Consider the following 23,242-nt stretch of genomic DNA (forward strand, 5'->3'; position numbering starts at 1 on the left):
GTCACCGGCAGTCTCTCCGCCCACTGATGACCAGCCCACTTCCCCTCCAGCCCAGCTTGCTGTGCCCCGGCCTCAAACGCTCCCCCAGCGCTTTGCAGGGCTGGCTCCTTTTCATGCCACTGAATGTCACTGCATCGGACCAGCCTTCCCTAACCTCTTAGCTAAAGCAGCTCCCACCCCACCAGGTGCTGTTTTCTGGACAGCACTTACCAGCGCCTGGTGTCGCTCCTGTGTGTTGCATCTCACCCTGCAGGTCTGAGCTGCAGGAGGGCAGGGACTGTGTGCGGATCTTGAGAGTGGCGAACTCCGGGTTCAGTAGATGCCTGTTGACTTGGTGAGTCAATGAATGTGCAGACCACATGACAGACACACATTTACACAGGCTCCCACTCACCTCTGCACCTTCAGTTACAGCTGCACAACGCTCCACTCTTATCAGCAAGGTAGCCACTGTACCTCTCTGTGCACTTACTCCCGCACTGAGAGGCCTAACAATATAAACACTTTCACCCCCACAACACACATAAGTGCGTGCGCGCATGCGCCCGGTTTTCTGCAACATCTTATTCCCACCAGCAATACAGACCCCGACTGCCTTTGCCAGGACAAGCCTCACTGCACCACGATGCGTTCTTTTTCCTAGTCCGCCCCCAGCGCTCTGGCTTGTGCCACTTCTGTAGCTTCTGCAAGAATCCACCAATCCCAGGCCACCACTGCGCTTCTTCGGGGAGCACCTCCTAAGCTATAGAAATGTCTCACCATTCTACTGGACACCTATAACTCACAGTTTTCAGTGTCAACTATAACTGAAATATACAAATTAATGATACAAAACATCAAAACTAAACCTAAACTTTTAATTTGTTTTAAAATAAAAAAGCCACACAGCTTCACCCTATGAAACCTAGTCCCGTTTATGACAAATGCCAATGAAACTACAAGTTTCCTCACGTCAACTCATCCCTTTATACATCAAGACTTAGGCTTTTTTCTCTCAAAATCCTTTTTTGATCAGCCCTGGCCAGGTAGCCCAGTTGGTTGCAGCATCATCCCAATACACCAACATGGCTGGTTCAGTCCCCAGTCGGGGCACATACAAGAATGCACAAATAGGTGGAACAACAATTTGATGTTTCTCTCTCTCTCTCTCTCAATCCCTTCCCCTCTCTCTCTCTAAAATCAATACAGAAAACATTTTTTAAATCCTTTTTATCAGATTAAGAGATGTACTTCATTTACACATGCACAAAACAATATGTATTACAAAAAAAAAATTTCTAAGTAGAAGTAGAAACTTCTGCTTTCCACAGACCAAAACAACTAAAACCTTACTTGGGAAATTTTGAAAACACAATCTATTGTTTTTGTAATCTAACAACACACATTTTTATTTATTGTTAACAATATCTATTTTACAACAGGACAAGTATACACAGACTAAAACAGCAGGGCTCCCACGTGCAGCCCGAGCCACACTGGAAGCCTCTTAGAACCATTTAGTGCTCTGACAGCAGGACTGCGCGGGTGGAGCAGGAATAAATAATAGTGCTTTTGGGAGAATCGTAGTGACCAGTCGAGTAGCTAAGGACGGGGCCGCACTGAGTACGGTGCAGCGGGAACTATGCCCCAGGACTGACATGTGCAAAGTTCTAGATCTCCCAACAAAGTGTCTAAGGACCCACTAGGCCTGTGATGGGCTTTCGTCTGCAGCCAGGCCGTGGTAATGAGCCTGCCCGGGGTTTCAAGCACACCTACACTGAGAGAAAGGAAAGCCACCCCGTGTAACTGGGTCCAGTCTAGGCCAGGAAGCCACAGCTAGCTGACTGATCAGGGCTTCTTAGGGATGGATGTTGGTTGAATTGAGGATTCGGGAAGAAGCATCAGATTTGGAGGCCTTTGAAAGTTCTCGCTGTGGAAAAATAAACACCGTCAGTGGCGATATTCCCTCTCGTGCATGCCCGCCCTCGTCAGCTTGGGTTAGGTGTCAGCGTAGGGCCCGAGGGCCGCTTCTCTGACACAGGTGCATAGCACAGGCTGTGTTAGGAACCATGGGGAGGCACTGTGAGCACCATTCCATTAGTCACAGGTTAAGCACGTGACCCATCCCTCAGCCAGTCCATGTGTTAAAACCCCACAGAAGAGAAATCCCTTTTGTGTCAGAAAGTACTCTGAGTTGCCGAGCTGGGTTGGCAACAAGCTTTGGCGTCTGAGCCCTTTATAAAACAATGGGCCAGACCACATATCTACCAATCCCTGGGGCTGAGGGCCTTGTAACCTGCCGGTGATCTGATCTCATGCTGGAGCACATGGTACAGAAGGAGCAGAGAAAGCACAGAGGACCACGGGAAGGACAGGTGTTAGTGGAGGTTAGTCTACTGGCTGCATGCGGCCTGGAGGAGGCTGCCACCCACAGCAACCAAAACCACATGCCCCTCCTTCGGCTTGACCACAGGTGAGCAGCTACAGGTGCGCTCCAAGTGGGCGAAATGGGGCTTGACTGAGCAAGCCAGAGAGACGCCTGGACCCGCAGTCCAGCAGCCAGCCAGCCGGAGTGCACCCAGGTAGAACCACAGCAACCATGTAATTAAAAAAGGTGCCAGAATAGGAAGCTAACTTCAGGGCTCAAAGCGAGCTGTAGCCATGGGCAACTGGGCCATTCGCCGTCTCCCAGCAGGAAGAGAGCTGGCACCCACGCCTGTAACTCGGCATCCCAAGGGTAAGGCAGCCTCGTCCTCTCAGCAGGAAGCTACTGAGAGAAGAGAGCACGCCCCTTAAGTAAAGGGCATTGCAGGGAAGTGTTGGTAAATATGGAGGAGGATACAGGAGCTGAAGAGCATTCTGGGAAAATGACTTTCTCCCACAGCCTCATATGCTTTAGCAGCTCAATGGGATAGAAACAGGCAAAGGCGAGGAAGTGAGCGTTGGCCAGCTCAGAGCGGACAGACAGGTGGCATTCAGCCCCGAGGGTTAGTAAGGCACATACTCCAGGGGAGAAACATCACGTAGGCCAAGAACCTCATTCTAAGCAGCACACAGCTGGGGCTCCCCTCCCAGGCCAGGGGGCCGCTATTCTTTCCAGCACATGGGAGGCCTCTGATGGCACCATCGAGATGCTGGAAGCTTTCTGTTGTGAGTAACACGATACAAAAACTTTGCCTGACGGTAGGTGGGGCTGAGAATCCAATCCAAGTCTGCACAAGTTTTCTTGTGACTCGGCAGGTTAGGGTGCAGGAACGGAAGCCGGTGACTGGTTATGCGTCTGCCTCGGGAACTCCTGCTTCCTTTGTAAAAGGGCCTGTGGTCCCACAGCCGACGATTACTGGTTAGTGTAGCCCTGTGCCCAGATGGGAACGAAGCCAGCAGACGACAGACTGGTTTGAGAAAGGGACATGGGACATGCAGGGGTTGCCATACAGACCTGAAGCCCAACAGTGGAGCTGTCAGAGAGGGACGGATCCTTCTAAGAACAGAGAATTAAGACAATTACCAAGAACTCCACCAAGAGAGCACCAGGGCAGTGCTGAGAAGGGTCGCCTCCTGCAGCCAGGGACTGGTATTTCTCAAGCAGAAGGATCCGGGTCACATGTCTACTTGCTGCTGTCAACTTCCTATACCTCCCGGAAACCCCCCCACCCCATGCACGGCCAAGGCAGGAAAGGGATTCTCAGCCCCCAAAACGCTGTCCTAGCTGAGCGCCTGGGGCCCCGTGGGAAGACACCCACGGCCCCAACTGTGTGCTCCCCAGAGACTGGCAGATATTAGAAAAGGTCAATTACCGCAAACTCAGAGTAGGTGCTGGCAACAGAGTTAATGCTGAAGTTGCGCTGGAGGGGGGCCGAGCTGGGGTACCCACCGCTCAGCAAGCTGCCATTGAGCTCCAGGTTCTCCTTGTCGGCTCCATGCCGAACGGCACGGGGGTTTTTCTTCCCTGAACAGGTGGAAGTGAGGATTGGCTGTGGGGAAAGGAGAGATCAGCATGTTATCCTTATAATGGCCACACGCGCGCACACACACACAGACTGTACCATCTTAATATCACTCATTGTCGGTAACCCTATACAGTGCTTGATGTAAAAAACAAATGAACCAAAAAACTCTTAATGATTTGCAGAACACCTATCTTGAGCATCATCTGTAAAACACATTACAGCACAGACTCCCCTCCTGTCTCCTTCAGCGAGGGGACCTGATTGCCTGGTGACCCAGCGTCAGGGCTGGAACCCACGGGCAGCCCCTGAAGACCTGGCTTTGAACTGAGCGTGTGGAGCCCACCAGCTCCCCCCAGCTTCCCAGCCCCCTCCCAGGGCTCCCCCACGATACCAGTGGGGCTCAGCATGGCCATGCTCTTCTTTCTCTCATTCGGTTTTAGCTTAACCAGCTTGCATCTGCCAACTCGCAGCATCTCAATGATAACTGAATCCAGGGGTCTCAGAAACTGGAACCAGTAGGCGGGGCCCCTGGATAAACAGGCTGGGGTGGTGCTGGGGACGGGATGGTACGCAGAGCTTACTAACCTTGCTGCCAGAAGGTGGAAGTCGAGACACGGGGGAGCGGTAGACTGTCCCCCCAAAGGCAGGCCGAATGCTACTGTTGGCCGTGGCATTGGACATGGTGGTAGTGTTCAGCTGAGGAAGAGAGAGAGATTACTCATTCAGGGAACATGCTCAGCAATCCACCCCCAGACGACAGAGAAATGAGTCTGGGAAGCATCTAACAAAGATGCATTTCCATAAAGAGCTTTGAACAAACTTGTGAAAAGTGTTCAGAGCCTATTAATGTCTAGTTCACGGAACTATAAAATAGTATAACCGTCTGTTTCTAAAACTGGACAGACACCTATCATATGACCCAGCCCAGGAGAAATGAAAGCACAGCTCCATACAAAGACTCAGACATAAATATTTATAGCAGCTTCATCTGCAATAGCAACAAACCAGGAACAAGCCAAGATATTTGTCAGGCGAGTGGATAAGCCAACCACGTAAAGTCACATGGTAGATACTGCTCAACAATAGAAAGTAGTGACCTACTGATGCGAGCACCACCATGATGCATCTCTCAAAATTATGCTAAATGGAAGAAATTATGCTAAGTGAAAAAAAGCCCTATATATGAGTCTCTATATATAAAATGTTAAAAAATGCAAATTACTCATAGTGACAGAGCAAATTGTGTTTGTCTGGAAATGGGGGGAAGAGGACTGGACAATGGGTACGTTCACGGTCTGGACTGTGGTGAGTTTCGAGGCGCATACATGTCAGCCTTTATTCAGTGTCCACTGTAGACACTATGTGTCCATCTCACTCAGTAAAGCTGAGCATTTTTTACACGGAAAAGTCTAGGTGGGTTAAAAACCTCAAATGGGATAGCAAACCTGTTCAAACACAAGACACAGACTAGGACACACAACACAGGAAAAGGTATCTGTGCAAGTACAAGCCCTAAAGAAAACAGGCTGCTAACACGATTACTGTGTTAAAATTAAGAACTTCCTGTTCACCAAGGAAACACCATAAAGAAGAAAAAGACAAGCCGCACAAGAATCCTGGGGAAAGCTACTGTAACACAACTGACAGGAGTAGCATCCAAAACAAAGAATTCCTACAAGCCTTGTAAGAAAGAGACAAATGTTCACTTCATTAGTAAGCAGAGAAATGCAAACCAAAATCACAATCAGACATTACTTCAGAGCCATCAGGTGAACAAGAATCTAGAAGTCTGAAAGTACCATGTGTCAGGCCTGCCGCCGGAAGCACAGACTGTGTGATTAGTGCAGCTGAAGCTTCAGAAATGAGAGTTGGGCTTCCGGTCAAGATGGCAGACAAACGCTTGCCCCCTCCCAGGACCACAGCAAAAGGACATCTAGACAACAGAACCACCATCACTGAGAACCGCCAGAGGCTAGCTGACCTGCAGTCCTGTCGAGATTGGCGGGAGGGCAGAGAGGAGGAACGGGCAGGTCCCACACCCACTGCGGGTGGGTCATTGGTAGGGATGTCAGCTCGGAGGTTCCCCTCTGAGGAGCCAGGGGTCCCTGCCCCAAACGAGGCCCCCAAACCCAAGGCTCCAGGGCCAAGAAGTCCCATAACTTCTGGCCGTGAAAACCAGGGAGCATGGTGGATGAGTGAGACCGAGGGCTGCCAGAGGCCCACGTGTTCCTCTTAAAGGGCCCCACACAGACGTTCTCACACTAACTCGCTCTAGGCTGGGGCAGCAGCTCGAAAACATCAGAAACATACCGGGAGGAACTGAATTGTCTGGCTTTGAGGCAAGAGCGGAAGAGGCAGCTTTCTCCCAGACAGTGTGCTGGCAGATGCCACTGATTCTTTGCTGAGCCCACCCTCACCCTGCAGGCACAGGTGGGCATCATATCCGAGCCTCCATTAATTTCACCGCATTTCCATACAAATGGCCCGTCTTGGCTCCTGATGTGGACTCTCCTAAAATCTCTTTAAAGTCCACAAACCCCAAACAAGAACCACCTGACTTCAGTGCGCCCCCAAACCTCTTGCCAAGCAGCCCCAAGCCTGGCCCTGGGGGCAGCAAGCCTCAGTTCACAGATTGGCCCCTCCTGGGCACCTGCAAGCCCAGCAATCAGTACCAACCATCCGCAGATCGCGGTCTCTCATGCCGGGGCCCTGGGCAGGGCATAATCAGCAGCTGACCTTCGCCTGCACCTCCCAGGAGGCCCCACAGCCAGCACACCCAGTGGACAGTGTCAGACCAAGCCACACCCCCACCCAAGCACCTCCAAGAGCGACACACTCAAGGGGTGGACTTGGCCACACCAGAGCCCAGCTGAAGTGAGTCCTCTCCACAGGGGGAGTGGATGTGGGGGGGGGGGGGCTGAACAGCAGCTCCTCCCCTGTAGCTACAGCCAGTCCTCAAAGCCAATCAGTTTAGGGGTAAATCCCCGCCAATAGAGATCAAGGCTCAACTACAACCAGAGGGTGCACATAGGCCACACAGGGCAGACGTACCTGGAGCGCCAGCTCAGGTGACCGGGGATGTGCACCATGGGCCCTCCAGGACACCTACTACCTACATAAGGGCCCTCTACCAAGCGGGAAGATGCAAATAAATGGCAATAAATACCTATCACCAATTACTTTAAACGCAAATGGAGCAAACACTCCAATCAAAAAGACATATGGTGGCTGACTGGATAATGAAACAGACCCTTTCACGTGCTGACTACAAAAGACTCACTTCAGATCAAAAGACAAAGTCTGACAGTAAAGGGATGGAAAAAGGTATTTCATGAGAAAGCTGGTGTGGCAATACTTACAGCAGACAAAACAGACTTTAAAACAAAGGCTATAGAGACAAAGAAGGACCCACCAATTCTACTTCTGGGTATGTATCTGAAGGAACCCAAAGCACTAATAAGACATATACATACATATGTTCCTTACAGCATTATTTACAATAGCCAAGAGACAGAAGAAACCTAAGTGTACATCAATATATGAAAGGAAAAATAAGTGGTAGCCCTAGCCGGTTGCTCAGTGATTAGAGCATAGCTCTGTGGACCCAAGGGTCCCAGGTTTGATTCCCGGTAAAGGGCATGTACCTCTGTTGCAGGTTCGATTCCTAGCTCTGGTTAGTGTGCGTATGGAAGGCAACTAATCAATATGTCTCTCACATCGATGTGTCTCTCTCCACCCTCATCTCCCTCCCCTTCTACTCTCTCTAGAAATCAATGGGAAAAATATCTCTGGGAAAGGATTTAAAAAAAAAGAGTGGTATATACATATAATGCAATATGACTCAATCATAAAAAAAAATGAACTCTTGCCACCTGCAACAACATGGATGGACCTTGAGAGTATTATGCTCAGTACAATAAGTCAGAGAAAGACAAATACCATATTATTCACTTATATGAAAAATCTAAAGAACAAAATAAATAAACAAAACAGAAACAGACTTATAGATACAGAGACTATTTTGACGGTTGCCAGGGAGGAGGGTTGGAAGGCTGGGTGAAAGGGAAGGGATTAAGAAGCACAAATTGGTGATTACAAAATCGTCCTGGGGAGGGAAAGCCCAGCACAGGGAATACAGTCAATAACATAGCTACGTAACAGCCATGTGTGGTGCCAGGTGGGCACTGGACTTAGTGGGGTGATCACCTTTTAAGTTATTTAAATGTTCAGTCACTGGGTGGTACAGCATTATATTAGTTTCGGGTATACACCAACTGTAATTACAAAATAAAAAATACTATAACCCTGGCCGAGTAGTTCAGCTAATTAGAGTGTTGTCCCAACACTGCAGTTTGGTCCCAGGTCAGGGCATATACAAGAATCAACCAATGAAGCACATCAGTAAGTGGAACACAAATCATTGTTCTTCTCTTTCTCCCCCTTCCTCTCTCTCTGAAGTCAATTAAAAAAATTAATCTATATTTAAAATTAAAATAAATTAAAAAAGAAACATATGAGGGCAGCACTTTGACACCAAGGATAGCCCACCTTGTACTCTTAGTAGAGAGATTCTCAAACCTTTAATTAAAATAAACCTTTCTAGAACAGAATATTAGTGTTTTTATGTATGTTTTTAAAAGCTCACCACATTATTTCCATAATAATATTGAACAACAGGGAGCTAGTTTCATAAAATGTTAAGAGGACAGAACAAATAGCTAACAATGAACATGTACTTGAAGAAAGTTTAATGCTATGAAGAAAAACCCACAAACAATATAAAATAGGCAAAAAGGCAGAAATCAAAATTATATAATGTGAACTCTACTTTGTAAATATACCTTATTTTTAAAAGCTGTTTTAAGCCCAACCAAGGTGACTCAGTGGGTGAGCATCGACCTATGAGCCAGTAGGAAGCATTCTCAGGTTGTGGGATTGATGAAGTGTGTGACATACAGGAGGCAGCCAATCAATGATTCTCTCTCATCATTGACGTTCCTATCTCTCTCTCCCTCTCCCTTCCTCTCTGAAATCAATTTAAAAATATTTTTTAAAAAGCAAGACAAATACCAAATAGTTTTAGTACTCTTCTTGGAATTATGGTTCAGGTGCTTTTAAAATGGTTTTTATATATTATAAAGTACCAGAGGCCCAGCGTGCGAAATCATGCGAGACCCAGAAACCCACCGTGCCACTAGACCAGGGGTGGGCAAACTTTTTGACCCGAGGGCCACAATGGGTTCTTAAACTGGACCGGAGGGCCGGAACAAAAGCATGGATGGAGTGTTTGTGTGAACTAATATAAATTCAAAGTAAACATCATTACATAAAAGGGTACGGTCTTTTTTTTTTTTTAGTTTTATTCATTTCAAATGGGCTGGATCCGGCCCGCGGGCCGTAGTTTGCCCACGGCTGCACTAGACCCATCAATGCACCTCCTGGTGACTGGTCATTTGGTCGTTACGGTGTTACAGTCACTGGCTTTTTATAATATAGATGAGTAGAAGGAGAAGAGAAATAATGCTCCAATCTCAAATGGACTCAACTGAAAGTCTCCATAAACCCTTCCCCATCCCTGCAGGACAGATGGCGAGAGCTGGCGTGGCCCCGCCCTCCACACGCCCTGTCACTAGTGGGCCATGGAGCCTCCTTACCTTGCGCACTTTGCCCGGGGTAGTGGGAGTCATTCCTCGCCGCTTGTTGGGTGTCCTGGGAGTACTGCCATACAGCATCTCTGTCTCTGTCTGCTTCTTGTTCTTCAGTTGCTGTGTGACAGTCAGAAGCAACAGTGACACACCCCAGGGAGAGAGCAGGTCTGGCTGCTCACATGACCACCCTCCCCTCTTCCCAAACTGGGTTCACGTACCCTTTCCTGCTTGGCTCGCTCCTTCTCTAACCGATGCGTCTCCCACTGCTCAGTCACGTACTCCATGAACTTCTGCCCATTGACCACGAACGCTGCTGAGTGTTTCTGTTCCCACATCTCGATCTGCGCCTTCAATTCCTCTTCCAGCTGAGACCAGACACAAGCACTGTTATTTACTTCAAACCTTTGGTGTGAAGCCTGAAGGAAATGATTTCCCCCCAAAATGACTCCTCCTTCCCGAGCTTCACCAGGCTGACTCCGGGGAGCCGGACCCACGTGGGGAAATGTCAGAGTAGCTGACATCAAAGGCCAGGGATGGTGTGTTCACAATACACAGCCCAGCGTCGCCACTGGTTTTGGAGCTGAAAGTGAGAATGGCGTGCAGTGAGGGCAGCACCATCTGGGTCAGGCCTGGGCCCTGCCTCCTGCGAGCCGTGAAAAGTGGGCAAGTTACTTAAGTTCTCAGTGCCCCGTTTCCTCATCGTAAAAATGGAAAGCACTTTGAATACCTGGCTCTTCATTCAGTAAATACTATTATCATTATTAAAACAGAGAAGATACTAAGCCCACAGAACTTGCTAAAGATAAAGCACTTGCTCTGTGTTATCGGCTGAACTGTGCCCCTCCCCACCCCGTTCATATGCTGAAGTCTAACCTCCAGTATTGAAGAATGTGGTTTTATTTGACGTGTGAAGACAGGGAGAGACAACCACCTACAAGTCTCAGAAGAAACCAGCCTGCCTAGGCCTTGATCTGACTTGCAGCCCCCAGACTTGTGAAAAAATATATGTCTTTGTTCAGGCCGCCTAGTCGGTGGTATTTTTTATGGCTGTGCTAGAAAACTAATACACCTTGACATACAGCTGCTTATGCCAGTAAGGCCCAGTGTTACTTATCCTTGCCTAACCCTTGAAAGAGAAGACAGTTTGGGGCAAATGATTCAAAGCAAAGAATCCACAAAAAGTGAGGTATTTTGTAGTCAAGCACCAAAACTATTAACACTATTACCTTAGGGAGTGTTTTCTGGAGCCTGGCTCGTTGCTTTTCCTCTTTTAGAAGATTTCCTCCTCGATTTGTAAATCGACTTGGATCTGATGCTTTTCTCTGTGAAAATACATTTTAATTAGAGTAAACCCTGGAACAAGCAATCAGACCAATCCCTTCTGCTAGGACTCGGATGTACATTACTAACCCACTGTACGCCATAAGCGTCTATAGACGCAAGCAGTGGACCTTCCCTACATGCCACGTGCGTCTATAAAAAAAAAAAGTTTTCCCTAGGTGGCAGCCCTGACCAACTTTAAAATCGTTTTTCGTGAGAATTTTCAGCTGAAAATATTCAAGAACACCCGAATTGGGAGTAATATATTTATTTTTATAATATTCATTGCAAATTGACTTTTTAAATTAAATTCAAAATATCGTGGCGTGTGGGGATGGTTTCCGTTTTGGACTCGTGGCAGTTAACTGGTTAAGGAGACTGTGAGGTTTGCATCCCCACTCCCTCTCAGCAGTGAGGAACGGAGGGGGCCTAAGGCAGGGGAGCTGGGTGTGAGCACATCCACTTGGTGCAGGAAAACCAGTGCTTCCTTTGTCATCTAAAAAGGAAGACAGGCTTCAATATTAGCGCACCACGTCACTGGCTCCATTCCTTGGTTCGGATGTCAAAAGATTACATCACCTAGAGGAAATGAGCTGTGTGGAGGGACAAGGGAAAGGTCTACATTCAGAGCTTGGTGGGCACCCTACTTGTCCACTCTCTTTCAGCCTATTGAGACAATGCAGCTTAAATATGCAAGGTTAAGGGTTATAGACAATCTGGTTTTCACTGAATTGACCCTCACAAAATGGACAAAAAAATATAGTATGTTAGGCTTCTTATTTTTGGGGTGTTTGTTTTTTTTTAAATTCTATCATGTATACCAGTACAGTGTACCAGAACAGTAATATAAGCACATAAATTAGAAGTGTACACTCAAAATTAGGGCAGGTCATCAGAAAAGTACAGAAGCAATCCTGACCATTTGCTAAGCTTGTGAAGAAATTCCATTCCCTCCCAGCCTGCTGGGTCGGTGATGGCCTAGAAACAATACCTACAAGGGATGGGAGTTAGTCTCTCATTTTTTCTTAAACACTTGCATGTCAACAAGGGCTACTTATTTGGCTCTTTACTGACAGTTATTCCCCCTCCTTCTTGCTTTCAAGCAGAAGTCAGGGGTCACTGAGGACGGGGAAACCTGTCCTGAAACAGCTGTAAGGTCTCACACAGTTCTCCCACTTCTGAGTCCTAGTCTCCCGCCTGTAAATGTGAAGTTGAACTCAGGACTCCCTGAAGGACCCATTGGGCTCTAACAGGGCCAGCATGAACCTGAGAGCAAGGCTGCTTGAATTTTGTGTCCGCTACGCCTCCTCCTAGTCCCAGCCCCGAGCTCTCCTGTGCTATATCGATCAGAAGAAACGGAATTCAGCATACAAATGTGTACTAAACCCAGGCAATTTTCTAAGAAAGCAGCAAACAGTGGAAGAGAAAATATTACTTGCCTGGCCCAATATCTATCCTTCACTCCCTCCTCAGTAACAGAACCCGAATTCCTCTGTGGCAGCAAGACCGCCACGCTCACAGAGATGAGGCGTATGAGCAGAGATGCTGGGACCAGAGCCTGGGAGAGCCCTTCGAGGGGCTGTCGGGACAGTGCCTTCTGTGTCCCTTCCTCCACATGGCGCCCGAGGGCTGTGGTGGGAGCTCGAGGGCCAACCGGAACCTGAGGATAAGGGCCATGAGCCGGAGAAGCCTGGGCCCCACTGACTGGAACTGCCACACCTGCCCTGCACTGCCCCCTCGGGACTTCCTTTATGCCAGAAACTTCTACCTTAATGAAGCCATTTGTTCGGGGTTTTTCTCTTATATGTTCCTGTACATAAACCTCACAAATACAGACGGGTCAGTAGTAAGCTAGAGACTTAGTGATGAAGACACTGGTATTAGAAACTCAGTAAAGAGAAAAGGAGACTGACTCTTTTTTAAATCCTCACCCAAGGATATTGTTCCATTTTTAGAGAGAGGGGAAGGGAGGGGGAGAGGCAGAGAGAAACCATCCACAGATGTCTCTCTCACATCAACTGGTTGCCTTCCCGACGCTCCCCAACCAGGACCAGGGATTGAGCTGCAACGGATTGAGAGGTAAGTGCCCTTGACCAGAACTGAACTCAGGACCCTTCAGTCCGCAGGCCGATGCTCTATCCACTGAGCCAAACCAGCCAGGGCAAAGACATGCTTTCTTCATACTTCATTGTCCTCTAAGGAAAACAGAGGAAAGTGAGGGCAGTACCTCAAACTCTAAGAAAAGCCTCCAGCTTTCTTCCCACTTCTGCACGCCTTCAAAGAGTTCTTTGTGAACCTCATAGTAGTTTCTTAACCGCACAACCTCAGCATCATGGACCTGGAGCAGACTTTCTGTGTAGTCCTCTGCAAGACAGAAGCCCAGGAGTTTTAAAAATTCCTCTAGTGTTCAGCATCTTACTTTCTAACCCCTCATTCCCTAAACTGGAAATAGATTATTCTTCATTATAGTAAAAACATTACATGAATAAGTATACACTGTGGATAATAAAAATCTGGTTTTTCACCATCAGCCTGGAGGGACTAGGGAGTAGGGACCTAAAGTGTGGACTAAAATGACTAAGACTCGCAACTCTCTGTGTCATCTCTCACCTTCTCTTAGCTTTCTTTCATATCCTTTGTTTCCACCCTGCTCAGTAGTGGGCTGGGTCACGAAAATGTCCCCAATGTGGAATTTAGTAGATAACTTCATCTTTACACTCAGTTCAGGTCAGACTAGAATTCTGCTGGGCTCTGGGGTCAGACTCTGTGGCCTTAACTGTGAGCTCTGCCCTCTACCCGCTGTGCCTCCGGTTCAAGTTGCTCAACATTTAGGCACCTGTGTCCTCATCTCTTGACATGAGATTGAGATATTATTGTTAAGAGTTTGACATTGCACCTGGCATAGAGTAAGCAAGCGCTGATAAACTTGAGCTTCACAACTACAGGCTACAGTGACAAGCTGCTTCAGAAATCAAGACATCCCTTATTTCCCAGGAGCATCTGCAAATGCTCACTGATACAGGAATGGCAATTTATGGTGAAAGGCTTGAAAAGGTAGTTATAACTGTTCAGCAGAGGAAACACTTTCTGCTGAACATGTGCACTTCTTTACAAGTGCAGGCCACATCAAGGCCACCGCTCCTGTACTAACCATCATAGTAAGCAGCAAAAGCCTGTCTCTGCTCCTGGCTGTAGAAACACTGGTCCCAGTACTTAGCCAGCTCCACTCGTATCGCCTCAATCACTTTCTTCATGTTTTGCATTTTCAGTTCCTCCAAGCGATCCACTTCTAATTGCAGCTGAAACACAGATATCTGGTAAAGGTGCTTGTTATACTTTTACACTCACAGTGCTTTTCAAAATTTTTCCATTTTTATTTATTTATTTTTGTTAATCCTCACCCAAGGACATATATATTTTTAATATATTTTTATTGATTTCAGAGAGAGAGGGAGAGAGAGACAGAAACATCAATGATGAGAATCACTGACTGGCTGCCTCGGGCACGCCCCCTACTGGGGATCAAGCCTGGAACTTTGGCATGTGCCCTTGACCGGAATCGAACCTGGGACCCTTCAGTTGCAGGCTGACCCTCTATCCACCAAGCCAAACCGGCTAGGGCCAAGGATATTTTTCCATTCATTTTTTTCTTTCTTTCTTTTTTTTTTAGGGAGAGTGAAAGGGAGAAGGAAAGACAAGAGAAAAACATCAATGTAAGAGAAACACATCAATTGGTTGCCTCCTGCACGAGCCCCGATGAGGGCCCAGGCAGGTGAGGAGCCTGAAACCAAGGTACGTGCCCTTGACCGGAATCGAACCGGGACCCTTTGATCCACAGGCCAACACTCTATCTACTGAGCCAAACTGGCTGGGGCAAAAATTTTCCCTTTTTAAATAAAATTACAGCACAAAATCACAGAGGTAGGTTGACACTCTAACAATGCTATCAAAGGAGCCAGAAACCTAAGAAAGGTACAGGAAAGATAAGAGATGAGTGGGTTACTGCCACGTTTTTCTGATGCTTTCTTTAAAATAGACTTGCTTGCCCTGGCCGTTGTGTGTTTAGTGGTTAGAGCGTTGGCCTGTGCACCGAAGGGTCTCAGGTTTGATTCCAGGTCAAGGGCAGGTACCTGGGTTGCTGGTTTGGTCCCCAGTCTGTCAGGGCGCATGTGGAAGGCAGCTAATTCATGTGTCTCTCTCACATCAATGTTTCTCTTCCTCCTTTCTACTCTCTCTAAAAATCAATGGAGAAAATATCCTCGGGTGAGGATTAACAACAACAAAAAAAGACTTGTTCAAGGCAGAAGTTGGTAAAGACATAGGATCAGACATAAAAATGCCTGTAGAGACTACTGACCCAGCACCCTATGGGTTTCCTACCGCTTTCTTAACTTTGGCCTTCGACCCAGTCATAATCATGGCCACAGCTTCTCGCTCTTCTTCTGGTATTTGCAGCCTGTCCCAGAGCTCCCGGATCTGAGCACGCAGCCCCTCGCACACTGCTTCGTTTTGTGATTTCCGCATTTCCAGCTGTGGCAAGGAAAGACAGTGGTCACGGCAAAGGCAGCAGCAGAGGCCCCTCTGGCTTCCCACAAAGTATCTGGACCCGATACAGAATAAGCACTATTACAAGATTGTGAAGAGGTGTTTTCATGACTTCTGAACACAAACTATAAGTCTGTCATTTACAGCAGGATCTCAGACCCAAGAATTAGAATTCAAATTTTGAAATAAAAAAATTATTTTTCAGGTGGAGGAGGGCAATGGGGGGAAAAAAGAGGAATATCTATAATAATCTCAATAATAAAGATTTAAAAATTTTTTTCAATTAAACACTAATTCAATGACTATTATTTCATCCATAAATTCATATTCTTACAGCTACATATAAATTAAGTTTTTTGTTTAAAAAAAAAAAAATCAAGGTTGTATAGCATATACTATCTTTATCCTCCCTCCCTCATTCTCTTAACCTACATTGGGTCCTTATATAACACTGCGGGGGGAAAACTGTCACTTTTTTCAAATTGCTGGTTACTATAGAGATGAGATCCCAGGCCATATTCCGAATAGACATTACCTGCTGTAGCAACTTCTGTAGTGCGGCAATATTTTCCAAAGATAAACAAAAGGCCTCTTCATCTTCACACACCACATCTCGTTCGAAGCTTGTGTCTGGGGTGTGATCTAATTCTTCCATGCACAGTATGATCTGTCTTTTTATGTTGACAAACTCCTCACGCCGAGATGCCTGTAAAAGCAAATGATCAGAAGATACCCACAGGAAAGTCAAGCTGACCTTTAGGAAGCATGGTGCAAGGAGTATACCTTTGTTTCCCGCAAAGTTGCCAAATGTTTTCTGAACTGGTTCAGCTCTTCCAGGCTGGGAACGGAGTCGCTGTCAATTTCATAGTGTGGCATGCAAAGAACTTCACACAGTTCTTGATCCTGTTCTGTAAGTAGTTTCAGTTCACGTTTCCTCTCCTTTTTCTGTTTGCGCATCAGCTCCACCTGGGTGCGCAAGTCTTTTTCCAGCTGCAAGATGGTCGGCTCTCCTTCCTCCTGTAGAAGAGGATATGCCGTTGTTACAGGGTTCCAAGTGGATTTCCTCAAAGGAAGAGCAGGACAACTTACAATAAATCAATTCATGGCACAGTATCATCTATGCCTAACTTTTCCTCAGAATTAAAAACAAAAAAGTTGTATATGCCTCACAGACTGATAGCAAGAGGAAGTGTTTTAGACTAAAGCAGGCAACACTCATTAGCTGATTCACCTCTGGCAAGCTGTCCCTCCTGGGAGCAGGCCCACGCCTTTCTCCCTCAGGCGTGGCATCTCCGAAACTCTGAGAGTCCCCAGGAGACTTACAATCAGGGAGCAATGCTCAGCGTCTTGTCCCAGACCAACCCCTTGAACCTGTCTCCAAGGCCCCCTTTTCTCTGACTTCCCAAAACAGCTCCCACAAGACTCTCTCTATTTCTTTTACCCTAAGCCCTTCCTTGTTTCGCTGTCCCCAGCTTTAATAAACAAACTCTCAAAAAAATAAATTAGCTGCTTCACCTCTCAACAGGGCAACTCTTTACGTCAGTGAAATGACTGCTGGGACTGGCTGGCCAGGCAGCACATTTCCCCCACCTCCCGTGTCCAGGACCATCCTGACACAGACACCCTCCGCTCAGCCTCAATCTCAGACCCAGACAGGAGCCCAGACCGTGTACCTGAAATGGCTCAACACGCAACTCGCTGCACAAGACAGCCAACTCTTTTTGACAGTTGCCTATGCTTTTAATGAGCCTTTCCTTCAGACTTTCCTCTTCAGCAATCATCATATCCAGGAGGTCCTACCGGAGAGAAAACAGCCCCATAAAAGTTTGGAACTAAGGCGGGGGGGGAAATCCCAAATAACAAATAACACCAAAACACCAATAATTTCAAAATTTTAATACCCGTGTCCTCCTGCAAAGACACCAGCACTAAACTCACCTTGATATGCTTATGCACAACCTGAGTTCTTTGTAACCGCTGGTCCTCAGGAATCCCAATCAATTCCCATATTTCCCGAAGGTGAGTCAGGGCTTTCTGGAGACATAATATGGACTCCTCCGCAATCACCTCACTGGAAAGCAAAAGAGAAATCAGCTGCATGAGCCACTGCCTCTGACACACTAAGAGAAGTATTTACAGACCTGGCTGGTTGCTCAATGGTTAGAGCATTGCACCGCAGACCAAAGAGCCTCAGGTTCGATTCCCCGTCAAGGTATATACCTCGGTTGAAGGCTCGATCCCTGGCCCTGGTCAGGGTGTGAAAGGGAGGCAACCAATCAATGTTTCTCTTTCACATCAATGTCTCTCTCTCTCTCTCTCTCTCTTGGAAAAAAAAAAAAAAGACTATCCTGCACTGGAGATTGAGGTGTAGAGCAAGCATGTCAAACTTGCGGCCCGCATGCCTCACTTATTTGGCCCATGTTAGCCTTTGAGTTTGACATGCTTAGTGTAGAGGACCTACCTAATACATAGTCACAAACCCAACAGAAAGCCAAAATGAGGAGACAAAGAAACAACCCCCAAATGAAAGAACTAGAGAAGTCTCCAGAACAAGAGATAAATGAAGCAGAGATAAGAAATTTATCTGAATCAGAGTTCAGAATAATGATGGTAAAAATGCTCACCAGCATGAAAAAAGATATAGTAACTATGAAAAAAGAACATTCTGAGATAAAGAATGACGTAACACAAATAAAGAACACATTGGAAGGAATATACAGCAGATTAGGGGAAGCTGAGGATCGAATTAGTGAATTAGAAGACAGAGTTGAAATATCACTCAATCAGAGAGCCAAAAAGAAAAAATAAAACAATTAAAAAACAGGACAGCTTAAGGGAGTTGTGGGACAATGTGAAATGTAACAATATTAGAATAACAGGTGTGCCAGAAGAGGCAGAAAGGGAGAAAGGCATAGAGAAGGTGTTTGAAGAAATAATGGCAGAAAACGTCCCTAAAGGAAAAAGTCACATAAGTGTAGGAGAACCCCAAACAAGAAGAATTCAAACAGGCCCATGCCCAGACACATCATAATTAAAATGCCAAAAATTAAAGACAAAGAGAGAATCTTAAAGGCAGCAAGAGAAAAGAAAACTGTTAACTACAAAGGACTTCCCATAAGGCTGACACCTGATTTCTCATCAGAAATTCTACAGGCCAGAAGGGAATAGCATGAAGTACTCAATGTAATGGAAAGCAAGGATCTGAGACCAAGATTACTATATCCCACAAGGCTATCATTCAAAATAGACGGTCAAATAAAGAGCTTCCCAGACAAAAAAAAAGGCTAAAGGAGTACATTACCACCAAGCCAGCATTACAAAAAATGCTAAAGGGATTGCTGTAATGAGAAGAAGAAACAGAGAGAGAAACCTGGCCATACAGAATTAAAATGGCAATAAATAAGTACATATCAATAATAACCCTAAATGTAAATGGCTTAAATGCTCCGATCAAAAGGCATAGGGTAGCTGACTGGATACAAAAACATGACACAACTATGTGCTGTCTACAAGAGACCCACCTCAAAACAAAAGACACATAGGATGAGAGTGAAGGGATGGGAAAACTTTTTCCATGCAAATGGAAAAGAAAAAAAAGCTGGAGTGGCAATACTCATATCTGACAAAATAGACTTTAAAATGAAGAACATCACAAGAGACAACAAAGGTCACTACATAATACTAAAGGGATCGATCTTAACAAGGGATATAACCCTGGTAAACATATATGCACCCAATATAGGAGCACCTAAATATAAAAAAAAAACTTCTAGAGAACTTTAATGGAGAGATCGACAATAATGTAGTCATAGTAGGGGACTTTAACACCCCTCTGCCTTCACTGGATAGATCTTCCAAACAAAAACTTAACAAGGAAACAGACTCTAAAGGACACACTGATCAGATGGGCTTAATCGACATTTATAGAACATTTCACCCCAACGCAGAATATACATTCTTCCTAAGTGCACATGGATCATTCACAAAGATAGACTACATGTTAGGACACAAAACAAGTCTCTACAAGTTCAAGAAGATTGAAATCATATCAAGCATCTTTTCAGATCACAGTGGAATGAAATCAACTATAGTAAAAACGCCCCAAACATTCAAAACATGGAGACTAAATAGCATGTTATTAAACAATGAATGGTTACAAACGAGTTCAAGAAGAAATCAAAAACTTCTTGGAAACAAATGAAAATGAACACACAACCACCCCAAATCTCTGGGACACAGCAAAAGCAGTCCTCAGAGGGAAGTTCATAGCACTACGGGCATACCTCAAAAAACAAGAAAAATCAACAATAAACTACTTAACCCTACAACTTAAAGAACTAGAAATAGAACAAGAAAAGCCCAGAGCAAATAGAAGGAAGGAAATAATTAAGATTAGAGCAGAAATAAATACCATACAGACTAAAAAAAAAAAAATCAATGAAACCAAGGGCTAGTTCTTTGAAAGGATAAACAAAATTGATAAACCACTAGCCAAACTCATCAAGAAACAAAGAGAGAGGACCCAAATAAATAAAATCAGAAACAAAAGTGGAGAAGTAACCACTGACACTACAGAAATACAAAGGATTGTAAGAAAATACTATGAACAACTATATGCCAACAAGCTAGACAATGTGGATGAAACAGACAAATTCCTAGAAAAATACAATCTCTCAAAACTAAATCAGGAAGAATAAAAAAACCTGAATAGGCTAATAACAACTGATGAAATAGAAGCAGAAATAAAAAAACTCCACCAAACAAAAGCCCAGGTCCAGATGGCTTCATGGGAGACTTTTACCAAACATTCAAAGAAGAACTAACACCTATACTCCTCAAACTATTTCAGAAAATCCAAGAGGAAGGAACACTTCCAAATTTTTTTTATGAGGCCAGCATTATCCTAATTCCAAAACCAGATAAAGATACTACAAAGAAAGAGAATTACAGGCCAATATCCCTGATGAATATGGATGCCAGCAGTACATCAGAAAGATCATACACCATGACCAAGTAGGATTTATCCCAGGGATGCAAGGATGGTACAACATCCGTAAATCAATAAACGTAATACATCACATAAACAAATTGAAAGAAAAAAACCACATGGTCATATCAATTGATGCAGAAAAAGCATTCGACAAAATCCAACACCCATTTTTGATAAAAACTCTCAGCAAGGTGGGAATAGAAGGATCATACCTCAACATAATAAAAGCCATATATGACAGGCCCACAGCCAACATCATACTCAATGGACAAAAACTAACACCATTTCCCCTAAGAACAGGAACAAGACAGGGATGCCCACTCTCGCCACTCCTCTTCAACATAGTCCTGGAAGTATTAGCCATTGCAATTAGACAAGAAGAAGAAATAAAAGGCATCCAAATTGGAAAAGAGGAAGTAAAACTGTCCTTATTTGCAGACGACATGATATTATACATACAAAACCCTAGAGACTCCATCAAAAAACTACTAGACTTAATACATGAATTTGGCAATGTAGCAGGATACAAAATTAACCCCAAGAAATCTGAGGCATTTCTATACACCAATAGTGAACTTTCAGAAAGAGAGATTATAAAAACAATCCCATTTACCATCGCACCAAAAAAATTAAGCTACCTAGGAATAAACTTAACTAAAGAGGTAAAAGACCTCTACTCAGAAAACTACAGGACGTTGAAAAAAGAGATAGAGGAAGACATAAAGAGATGGAAGAACATACCATGTTCTTGGATTGGTAGAATCAACATCATTAAAATGTCCATACTACCCAAAGCAATCTATAAATTCAACGCACTTCCCATTAAAATACCAATGGCCTACTTCAAAGATCTAGAACGAACTCTCCAAAAATTCATCTGGAATAAAAAAAGACCCCGAATAGCTGCAGCGATCCTGAGAAAGAACAAAGTAGGTGGGATCTCAATGCCAGATATCAAGCTGTATTACAAAGCCACTGTTCTCAAAACTGCCTGGTACTGGCACAAGAACAGACATATAGATCAGTGGAATAGAATAGAGAGTCCAGAAATTAGCCCGAACCAATATGCTCAATTAATATTTGACAAAGGAGGAAAGAACATTCAATGGAGCCAAGATAGTCTCTTCAATAAATGGTGTTGGGAAAATTGGACAGATATATGCAAGAAAATGAAACTAGACCACCAACTTACACCATACACAAGAATAAACTCAAAATGGATAAAGGACTTAAATGTACGACAGGAAACCATAAAAATTCTAGAAGAATCCAAAGGCAACAAAATCTCAGACATATGCCAAAGCAATTTCTTCACTGATACAGCTCCTAGGGCAGTTGAAACTAAAGAGAAAATGAACAAATGGGACTACATCAAAATAAAAAGTTTCTGCACAGCAAAAGAAACCATCAACAAAACAACAAGAAAGCCCACTACATGGGAGAACATATTTGCCAACATTATATCTGATAAGGGCCTAATCTCCAACATTTATAGGGAACTCATACAACTTAACAAAAGGAAGATAAACAATCCAATCAAAAAATGGGCAAAGGATCTAAATAGACACCTTTCAAAAGAGGACATTCAGAAAGCCAAGAGACATATGAAAACATGCTCAAAGTCACTAATCATCCGAGAGATGCAAATCAAAACAACAATGAGGTACCATCTCACACCTGTCAGAATGGCTATCATCAACAAATCAACAAACGACAAGTGCTGGAGAGGATGCAGAGAAAAAGGAACCCTCATGCACTGCTGGTGGGAATGGAGACTGATGCAGCCAGTATGGAGAACAGTATGAACTTTCTTCAAAAAATTAAAAATGGAACTCCCATTTGACCCAGTGATCCTACTTCTAGGAATATATCCCAAGAAATTAGAAACACCAATCAGAAAGGATATATGCACCCCTATGTTCACAGCAGCACAATTCACCATAGCTAAGATTTGGAAACAGCCTAAGTGCCCATCAGCAGATGAGTGGATTAGAAAATTGTGGTACATCTACACGATGGAATACTAAGCTGCTGTAAAAAAGAAGGAACTCTTACCATTTGCAACAGGATGGATGGAACTAGAGAGCATTATGCTAAGCGAAATAGGCCAGTTGAAGAAAGATAAATATCACATGATCTCACTCATTTGTGCAATATAATGAACAACATAACTGATGAACAAAAATAGAGCCAGAGGCCCTAACCAGTTTGGCTCAGTGGATAGAGCGTCAGCCTGCAGACTGAAAGGTCCCAGGTTCGATTCCGGTCAGGGGCATGTACCTTGGGCAAGGATGGGGATTTGTACAGGATCCCGTAACTATATGAGGAAGCGCAGTGGGTGGGAGTGGGCAAGGCTAGTTGCTTGTGAGTAGCGCCCCATGTGAGAAGAGGGGAAACCTGAGGCCTACAATGGAAGCAGGCGGGGTAGGGGGCTCAAACCCCTCCTGCCGGCCTTCCTGTGCCCCTCAGGGGGCCGCCCAGCCTCGTGCAGGGGCCAGGGAGGTGGGGCAGGAAGAAAAGAGGGGGTGAGCCACCTGGTGAGACACAGGTAGTTTGGGGCATCTTGGGGCCAAGCAGTCCCATCCATTGGCCACACCTGCTGCTGCGGCCAGTCCAGTGGAGTGGGCCTGTCCGAGCGAGATGGGCTCTGGCCCCTTGAAGGCTAGGGGAGCCCTCCCAGGCCCCCTACTGGGAAGCCCGCGGGAAGGGAGGGAAAGAAGGGACACCGCCCCCTCCCCCGCAACACACACACAGCAGCAGGAGCCCAGCGAGCAGCATCCCCGCTACAGAGGCAGTGGGGACGCGGCAGG

The 23,242-nt window shown here is 45.4% G+C and overlaps 1 protein-coding gene across 10 annotated transcripts in view; it reads right to left on the reverse strand.

Annotated features, from left to right (window-relative positions):
* The window catches only part of PRC1 (protein regulator of cytokinesis 1), a 34,500-nt gene that overhangs the window by 8,735 nt on the left and 2,523 nt on the right, over positions 1-23,242 (reverse strand). For 4 of the 10 annotated variants that reach the window (XM_014549621.1, XM_014549620.1, XM_014549618.1 and 1 more), the window contains exons 2-14: positions 17,381-17,513; positions 17,116-17,238; positions 16,226-16,459; positions 15,978-16,148; positions 15,278-15,427; positions 14,049-14,196; positions 13,125-13,261; positions 10,804-10,899; positions 9,796-9,942; positions 9,584-9,694; positions 4,515-4,625; positions 3,777-3,953; positions 3,419-3,460 (exon numbers count right to left, since the gene is read on the reverse strand). In XM_014549621.1, the coding sequence (XP_014405107.1) occupies positions 3,419-3,460; positions 3,777-3,953; positions 4,515-4,625; positions 9,584-9,694; positions 9,796-9,942; positions 10,804-10,899; positions 13,125-13,261; positions 14,049-14,196; positions 15,278-15,427; positions 15,978-16,148; positions 16,226-16,459; positions 17,116-17,238; positions 17,381-17,513 (1,780 nt within the window). Of the gene's footprint in view, positions 1-1,358; positions 1,910-3,418; positions 3,461-3,776; positions 3,954-4,514; positions 4,626-9,583; positions 9,695-9,795; positions 9,943-10,803; positions 10,900-13,124; positions 13,262-14,048; positions 14,197-15,277; positions 15,428-15,977; positions 16,149-16,225; positions 16,460-17,115; positions 17,239-17,380; positions 17,514-23,242 lie in introns of those variants that run through there. The other 6 variants (XM_005878486.2, XM_014549623.1, XM_005878488.2 and 3 more) reach the window with 6 other exon arrangements.

This window comes from Myotis brandtii, unplaced genomic scaffold, assembly GCF_000412655.1.
Source record: "Myotis brandtii unplaced genomic scaffold, ASM41265v1 scaffold561, whole genome shotgun sequence".
NCBI classification, from domain to species: Eukaryota; Metazoa; Chordata; class Mammalia; order Chiroptera; family Vespertilionidae; genus Myotis; species Myotis brandtii.